A 9,627-nucleotide genomic window follows, 5' to 3' on the forward strand; every position below is an offset into this window, starting at 1 on the left:
GGTTTTGCTTAAATATTTGGATATGTCTTTTTGTTACTCTATTTGTTTGTTTGTTAACGACTGTTTTGTTTCTTTATATAAAAAAAAAGTTACAAAAACGTGTAACATGATTTTATAGGTGCTTTTGATAGGACATACATGAATGTTATAGTAAGCACGCTACTGAACATGCTAGTGGAATATAGCAACCAACACCCTTCCATTTCACCTCCAATGACGTCAACTATCATTCCATCAAATATATATTCCGATCATCTCTAATGTATGTGTGAGTTCATCGTCGAATCTTAATCGCCACCACTATTCCGGTGAACCCGTCAACTTCGCATCATAAACGAACTTTCTAAACAAAATTCATCAATTCAATGCATTGGCACAATATAATTGCAAAATAAATTGCATTACTCTACCAGTACTACAGTATGATCATCCTGTTTAAGTTACGGTTAGTTTCTACTAGGATAATAGATACATTAGGCGCAACGCCTCCCTCTCTCTCTCTCTCTCGTACACGTAGACACACGCTCACACTCACACTCACTCACCCTAAGAAAACACCACTTTACAATGATAATTAGCATATATTCACTGACGAAATCCATCTGGAAGGGCGACAACCCTGTGGAATGGCACCAACCGTTTCGGTAAATTTCCATCCTCTTCATCATCGTCAAATTCCACTACATAACTGTAAAGAGCCAAGAAACATAGTTTCGTGGTTCAGAATCTGAAGTCATCTGAAGAAGAGGGTAATGTCAGGGAAAATAAGAGGTGCAGCACTACTTACTCGTCGATTTTCCTCTACAAAATCGAGATTTTCACGAGCATTGCAGTTTGGATGAGAAAAATGGTGGTTAGTTCACTCTGTTTTATAGGTAAATGTGATCAATAAGCATCAACAAATACCTTACGGGTCTGGCATACAGTTGCTTTATATAGTGCTGTGGTCTCTGGGTACACAGCTAAAACATGCCTACCAGTAGGAAAGTCAGGGATGTTCGACAGATCGCTCCGTTTTGGGAAAGGTATGATATGAGACATAGGCAGCTTGTATTTTCTGAGAGCAGAAAACAGATATTGTTAGATGCCACAGAGTTATATAGTAAATGTCTCATAACTCAATAACAAGATTCAATCCAGTAATTTCATTACTAAACAAAGACGATTTTGACTTAATCTGTGAATAAATTTCTTAGAAAGGACATAATAGCATATAAAACTGTAACAGTTGATGGTGTTGTTTGCATGATTACAAAATAGCAAATGGAAATTTACCCTGCATAACCTAATTACAACCTTTAAACCATCACAGCTACAAACATTTTACTCTTCTCATTTTATATTAAAATGCTGTTTGTTGATTGGTTAAACTGCTATGGCATATAACGTGAACAAACAATTTTAATATATACTAACACTAAACTATGCTCTAATTATAGTTGAGAAACTTATTCAGTGGTCAAATTACACGGTAAATTAAGTTATCCATCTTCACAGAAATTGCCCAAAAGAAGTTTTATGTCAAAATGAACAGCAATCCTTGAGCCAATTTAACTCCAATACTAAGAAGAGAAATCTAAAATAAAACTAAAATAGTAACAATCTTGTACAGGACTAAAAAATATACAAATATTATGCAGAAACTTCCAAACTGTCAAGTAGAGTGCACTATAAAATTAGGAAGGCATTTACCTCTGCACAGTACTCTCTTCATCTTCACCGGGGTCCTCGTCCAGCACCTCAAATCTACATAAATTAAATTATGGCATGCAAACAGCATATAAATTAATGTAGTTTCTCGAAAATGACAAACTTCATTTGATCCCAGTAAATAAAAAGCAGAGCTGCTCATTAGAGTTGTGAAAAGTTGGAAACCTACTCTCTTGTTTCCTTGTCAAAATGGATTACTTTCACCACAAACCACTCATCCTTTCCGGAATTCTCTTGAGTGATCCTGGCAGCCACCTAAATCATTTGGAGGTAAGAATTCAAGAGGCGTTAGCAAGTCCATGCCATAGTAAGAATCACATGAAAATAACAAGAGGGCAATAATCCTCCAAAAAGCATGAAGGACCAAAAAATTGATAAGAAAACGGGATTGAAAATGTACGCTGGGCACATACTTGTTCACCCTTCAAACTTGCCAACGACTCCAGATGACTTCTCATTGAAGGAGATAGCCTCGGGACTTCTGAATCAGCCTTTACCCTCTTCTTTTTCTGCTCACTGCCTTCTGTGATACATGAAGTTCTTAAGTAATATTGATGGATAACAGAATACAAATATGAAATGTGAGCAAGAAACTTATCAATTGCTTCCCATGTTCTCTCTATTACTCATGTTTATTTCTTCTACCAATTGAAAAAAAATCTATGATATGCCTAGCTTTCCCCCACCAGTTACAGTTTCCGCAGTCTCAAATCTTGAATGACAAAGATGCATAAACAGTTACTCCCATTGAAGATTAAAGGGTACAAACCTATCCGTCTCCGATGTTGTCCTTGAGTTCCAGAAGGCATTAATGCATCCAGTTGTCCTAACAATTGACTGGAAATACTGCAGGAACAATGATAAAGGAGAGCTGAGAAATCTAGCATTTTTAGATAAGCGGTTATTATCAGTAGTAGACATTGAAAAGTCATATTCATACAAGATGAAGTTACTAACTTCAGAAGCGTCTTTGACTTTAAGTCCTTATGTTCATAAGAAAACTGAAACTACAAACTCAGAAAATAAGAACATCACTGTTAAAACGTACCTCACTTCACTCTCTGACAGCTCTTTGGCTTGCATATATAACATCTTAAGCTTTGATAGTGAAGAATCACCCGGCTTTTCAACCACCTCCGGTGCTGCTTGCATAAACAAAAGGTAAGTATGATCAACAAATGCTAAGTCACTGGATGATGATCAAATAATCAAGTACTAGTACATATTTAAGATCATATGACTCACGACAACATAGAACATAATAACGATTCTACACGATGTACAAGCTTTAACATAATCACTTCATCTTCCCTTTAACACACAGCACTCGCGACATGTAGAAGGGAATTTCAGTCCACAATAAGAACTACCAAATCATTCGACTAATATACCACTATTCACAAAATATCAATTAAGTAATCATTTTCAGATTTTCCAAGATAAAAAAACAACCCGAGCTCTCAATCCCGGTCAAAGCTCATATGAACTCAACTCATACCTTGTCCTATCAAGCTCCCCCTCAAATATGGAAGCTCAATTTGAGCTAACCCGATAATTAAACAAAGCACACATAATATTTCAAGCCTGAGCTCATTATCAATCAGCTCATTCAAACCAATCCCTAAACACAGGAATCTAAAATTTTCCAACACAGCATTATTCTAAGCTAAAATTCACGCCTGTAACCGAAACAACAAACAATACATACTTAAAATCATCATTAACTCGCACTTTCCACGCTTAATTGTGGCAACCGTAATATCCAATTAAAGACAAGTGAGTAAAAAAGGTAACTCGCAATTCTGATCAAGTTTAACGGTCCAATCGAGAAACACAAAACACAAATTATCAATAAATGCAAATAATAATAATAATCAAAGCTCCAAAACGACTCACAGGAAATCAGCTTCTTATGCATCTTGTTGATCTCGAGAAGCACCTCCTCCTGCTCTTTCCTCAACCGATCGAGCTCCTTCGAGTTGTCAAGGATTCCGGCAATGTCCGGCGACGACATCGTTCTGAGCCGACTCAGAAATCGCGCTAACTCAGCAGCTTCCACAGGTTTCGGAGGAAAGCAAGCAATCCGAAGAATTTCAGCTCCGCGTTTTCATCTGCCCGAGAAATTCAGGTGTTTTTTCTTTTTTTGAAAATAAATTAATTAATTAATTTATGACAATTGTGAATTTTAGAGATTTTTTGGGGGTGTGTTTTAGTTTGGAAATCAAATATAGGGGTCAAACATAGAAATTTATAACGCCCTGCCACGTGGCACCTCACCTGACGTTGACTCCTGAGATGATCTAATTGAATCTACTAATGTTCCGACTTTTTTATAGTATTAAATTTAGAGTAAAGATAAATTAACACATATTGCCCTTGGATTTTAAACCGGTTTTCTTATCAACCATTATTTCTTTACTACACTGCCCTTTTATATATACTAGTATTAATCCTCGTGCATCGCACGAGGATTAATATTGTCAATTAATAAAAAATAATAAAATGAATGAGGAACAATTTAAGTATGAGATTTAAAATTATAAATATGTATAGAATAACAATTCATTGTATACCTAAGACATAAAATTAAATAAACTTAAAATGAAATTAAAGCAAACCCAATTAATAGGAATGCAATGAAGAGAGCACATCAAGTCTAGGAAGCACTTGTGAAAAATACCTTTGACAAACCTTTACATTTACTACGGAAACACAAATAATTTTTTCTAACAATAGTTAATCCACGACTCATAACATTCAAAATATCAAAATAATTTAAAAAAAACATTTTGACACAGCTATAATTGATTAATAATAATCACCATTATTATTACTTATTTGTTTTCAATTTCAATTGGTAACGCGTTAATACACTCAAGTCGTATAGTAAAAAATAGAAAATTATTGGATTTCGCTACAAAAGCTAAAATGACATCTAATGAAAATGAGATTATGGACTCCTTTAACACTTCTACCATAAAAATAATATCACCACATATCAATTCATTGCACTAAAATGGAACATAAAATGGTAGAAATGTATTGCATTATAATAACGTTAAACGTATATAATTAGACATTATTTATGGAATGAATTAGTTATTCACACTAATTCTAGACGATGAAGAAATAATACATATTTAAATAATGAAAAATGAAATCATGGAATCTAGAAGTTGAGCAAACATTACATGAAAACTCAAAAAAAACAAATATTGTTGTACATCATAACTAACAATCATAATATAACTCAAGAATCTACACTAATTCTAGAATTATTTGCAAATAATAAAAGGGAATCAAGGGATGACTAAGAGTCTAGTCTCCACTCTTCTTGAATCTTCCGCTCCTTACTCTTTATCTCAACTCTTGTCAAATCTTCCTCTTTGACGCAGCTATACTCGACTAAGGACATCTCACTCTCCGCACCGTCACCCACTACAACACATCTAAAATTTTGATTGAAGAAATTTGTTGGGTGAATAAGTATTTATAGAGAGATATGTATAAATGTGCCAACATTATTACATTAATTACCGTTCCTTTGAATATTGGTGCATGAATAATTTTTTGTTACATTTTAAGTGTAACTTATTGGAATATGAATAGTCTAGCCTATATTTTATGCATGTTTATAGTTGTTCTCGATAAAGAATTTTTTTTACGACAGAATTATACCCAGATATTTATTCATTATAAGGAGTATATTTTACTCAGCGCGTTTAATCACCTATACATAAGATTCTTCATAATAATTATGAAGTAACGTTTATATGATGAATAATCAATAATAATTGTATGAAGTAACGCATATATGAGAACTAATAAAGAATGAAACCATGATTGGGAATATTAATTTTTTACATCGTGGACTATTAAGAAGTAACGCATATATGAGTAGTACATATGAATATGTAAATTTATAGCAATTACAATAGCACTTAAAATTTAAAAATATACCCAAAACTCGTATTTTATATTAGTATAGATTTGTAAAGATCACTCTCAAATTACATAAACTAGTTTTAACCCACGTGCGATGCACGACTAAATATTTTTTTTATCATACGGTTTTAAATTATTAATTGATTAATACAAGATCAAGTTTTGATTCCGAAAACAAATTGGTGATATTGCAAGTTTTAAAATTGGACGACAGCTTTTCAAACCTCAAAACGGTTTTAAAATTGTATTTTGAAGTATAAAAATTGTGTGTAATATAATATTGTCACAAAATTGTGTATAATCTTTTTTGTATTTTGTATCCATTTAAATTAGTACTATACTTTATCATAGTCGAACTTCATTACATTGCAATATAGTGACCCTAATATGCTAAAAACCCAAACCTTGAAACCTAAATCCTAAACCCTTAACGTTAAAATATAATCATCATGACCAACAAATGAGTCAAATATAAATAAAATCCTCCCTCCGTCCCAGTTCAACATTACTTTGTTAATCACTTTAAAACAAACTTTAATAATAGAAAAAAATAAAAAGAATATCATAACTTCATGTTAAACAGTATGAAGAGTATTGGAAAATATGGAGGGAGTGAAAAACGTGATGAAAAAAATGTGAGTGGATAAATTACCAAATGTCATATATCTATAGTCCAAAAAATCGAAGATAACTCAGCAAAACTTTTTCACTTTCTTCACCTATTATTACAAATTTTAAAACCTTTTAATTTCCCAAAAATTTAAAACTAAGTGTTACGTAAATGTTATCAAATTTTGGAAAATGAATGACAATAATTTCCGCCATTGTATTTGTATGAAATGAGTAACGAATAAATGTATAATAAATTTTGGAAAATGAAATGGAAGGCCATTGAAGCAATAATCTCATAAATATGGCTATGTGTGAAACGAATTCAGGTCTGAGTAGGGCCGCAAACCTTATCAGGCTGTGTACACTGGTGGGAACGGGAGCCGTCCTTGCTAGTCGGCCGGTCTCGTGGGTGAATAGTGTGGCCACACTTTCGTCGCATTGTGGAAAGATGATGTGATTGTTGGATTGTTGAGAAAGTGAGGGAGATTGTTTGTCTGACCAGACTATGAAACTGTTTTTGTCTCTTGAAAGCAAGTATGAAAGCAGTAATGTAGTTCTTGAAAGCAAGAATGAAAGCAAGAGAGGTTAAACCAGTCTGTCAATATCTTGAATTGTTTATAATTTCATGCATATTGAGTAATCGGCGATGTGATAATTATACGAGTTAAGTAAGGTAAACCGAATAGCCGCAAATCTCCAACTAAACTATGTCTTCCCATATGATAATATCTATTTTTTAAACAAACGGCTTGTGGATTCATATCTTGGTGTAGAATTGTTACTTTTGAAGCTTTTTCAAGGCAAAAGTATACCTGCAAAAATAAGTGAAGATTTTACAAAATAGTTGCCCACATATATATTTTAATTGTTTGTAATAATATAATGAATAGAATAAAATTAAAAACAGAAATTAGATTAAATAGCTGGGAGAGAAAGATAATACTCCACATGATTTGACGGACAGAAGCATCTCTACTGAAATAGTATTTTTTTGATTAATAGAATTGGTATTTATAGAAGATTTGATAGTAACTCAATGGTATAGTATTATTTATTGTAAATTAAATTAATAATAAATATCTTTTATATCTTGTGACTTTTCAAATTATTCAAGTGGAAGTGAAGAGACAAAACACATTTTTTTTTAAATTAAATTTGGCCGCTTGTAGCGGCACACTACGCACCTTTGTGAGAAAGTTTTTATTCTTAAATGTCTAGAGTGTAGTATTTAAATTATATATTTAAGCTTAAATGATAATTCCATAAATACCCCAAAACTCTCCCTTTATATATAGGTTAAGTCTAAATTAATCCGTAAATTTGGCAAAAACAAATACGCACATATTACTATTAATATGATGTTAGTCTAAATTAATATACTTATGTTTGTTTTATGAATAATAAACATTTACATTTACTTATCAATACATTAATAGAATTTAAATTTTACTATACAAAGTGTAATGATGTGCTAATGCAACTAATAGTTACATATATATTTTAAAAAATTAAGGTGAGCAAAGACAATAACATTTTATATTTACATGAATGTCATTGTATATTATTTTCATTTAATAATTACAAATACAATATTAAAATTCAATAAGACAATTTAATATTATAACGGTAATTTACAGCTAAAAAAACTTTCATCAACCTCAACATGGCTATCATTTTGTGCATTTAATGAATAAGATTGTGTGGCCGATTTGGTTGCATCCATTTCCATAAGTATCCATTTTTTTGTAACTCGCGTATATAGACCAGTATTTCAAAGAGAATCATTTTTTGTAACTCTCGGATATGGTAAATGCCATAATGTCAGGAAAGACTTTCATATAAAATAACATAAAAATATATTTTCTAGATATTTACATGAAATATTTAAAATATTAGTAACCAATACTAAAAATAGATTTCGGTCAAAAAATTATAACAAATGACAATACACTCGAGAGTAATAATTCACAAATTATTAGCAATACTATTCGCACTCTAATATACTTACCATATGAAATTAAGTAATAGCAATAGAAAAACGTATCAACGCGTAAGAAATTGAAGGAAAGGGATTGTAATTTTTCTAATTGGCCAAACTATTTACAAAAAATATAGAAATATCTTGGACTTCCGTATCAACAAACATGAAAATGTATATATGGAGTACTTACAAACATTAATTCTAGCCACCACCATCATCACCACCTATACACTAAATACTCTTTTCATATTGTTCTACAAATTTCAAATCCTTTGTCACTGCAAACTTCAAGACCGATGTTAATTTTATTTTTTCAAAACGATCGTCAAATGAAGACCAGCGTTAATTCTATTGCTCCAACACTGCCACTAACTGAAGTAGTAGCGCTTCCACCTGAAAGGTACTATTTTGTTCAAACATGTTGTGGTTTCCAATTGTGGTGCAGATTTGTTAGAAAAAAAATGTTAAGATATGATGTCAGTTGAACTTACATATTGCTCTTTTCCTCTTCTAATCTCTTCTTTCGTTTTCTTGCGGCAATCCATGTTGCTACAAAAATATAGGTTACATGATATTGCAAACAAATATGAAGATCTTCAATATAAAAAATATATCAAATCATAAACATAGAGAATAAATCTACATATTAAATTAAAAATCATTAATCGAGAGACGATGATACACAATGTAGACATGCATTTGATTAAAGGAATCCAAATTTATAGAAAATGTAATACCTTTTGGCATTCTTCTCAATCTTAATTATTTGCAATTATCCTAATGCCATTTATTATGGAGTAATTTAAACAAATAATTGGTACTACAAAATTTTTTGTCCTTTCATATGATGTAACTGCAAAATTAATTTAGAGGCCCTTTAGTCACACGTTTTTAACCTTAATCACACATTTAGAGATCCTTTAATCATATAGTTTTAATATTCATTTAAATATTTATAATGGCACATTATAATCCCAAACCAAAATTTTTAATTTTCCAAAATGCCCCCAAAACTCAACTTTTATATATATATATATATATATATATATATATATATATATATATATATAGATTAATTGTGGAGTATATGGTATGAAATTCTTGCACTACAAACCGTTCCATTATTAAAAGAAATTTCAGATTGAGGTAATCCAAATTTCAGATTGTGTCTTATGCAAGTCTTAAGCAAATCAATTTAATATTTAGCAAGTCCCATAAAATTAAAAATTATAAGATTATTAAAAATTTTAAACTTGTTACTTAAAGTGCTTGAATCCTCAAAATTTTGAGTAATATTCATGGCTAGCACCAATGATATTTTATGTTAACATGTTTGGATCTAACGATGAAGACGAAATATTGTGTAGGAATGAGCCGAA

General features: G+C 31.4%; 1 protein-coding gene across 2 annotated transcripts; it reads right to left on the reverse strand.

The window, feature by feature from the left end:
* Window positions 1-381: 381 nt before the first annotated feature.
* LOC121773206 (SAGA-associated factor 29 homolog A-like) lies at window positions 382-3,911 on the reverse strand. 2 transcript variants are annotated; one of them, XM_042170021.1, is made up of 9 exons: window positions 3,607-3,911; window positions 2,759-2,852; window positions 2,480-2,556; window positions 2,124-2,230; window positions 1,880-1,965; window positions 1,693-1,746; window positions 907-1,057; window positions 788-801; window positions 382-688 (listed from the first exon to the last, which is right to left on the reverse strand). In XM_042170021.1, exons 1-9 carry the CDS (start codon window positions 3,722-3,724, stop codon window positions 586-588), a joined length of 804 nt encoding a protein of 267 aa, XP_042025955.1. In that variant the 5' UTR covers window positions 3,725-3,911; the 3' UTR covers window positions 382-585. The 2 variants fall into 2 exon arrangements, with proteins under 2 accessions (XP_042025955.1, XP_042025954.1); XM_042170020.1 differs by having other exon boundaries at window positions 2,124-2,233.
* Between the last annotated feature and the right edge of the window lie 5,716 nt (window positions 3,912-9,627).

Source organism: Salvia splendens, chromosome 17, assembly GCF_004379255.2.
Source record: "Salvia splendens isolate huo1 chromosome 17, SspV2, whole genome shotgun sequence".
In the NCBI taxonomy this organism is placed as follows: domain Eukaryota; kingdom Viridiplantae; phylum Streptophyta; class Magnoliopsida; order Lamiales; family Lamiaceae; genus Salvia; species Salvia splendens.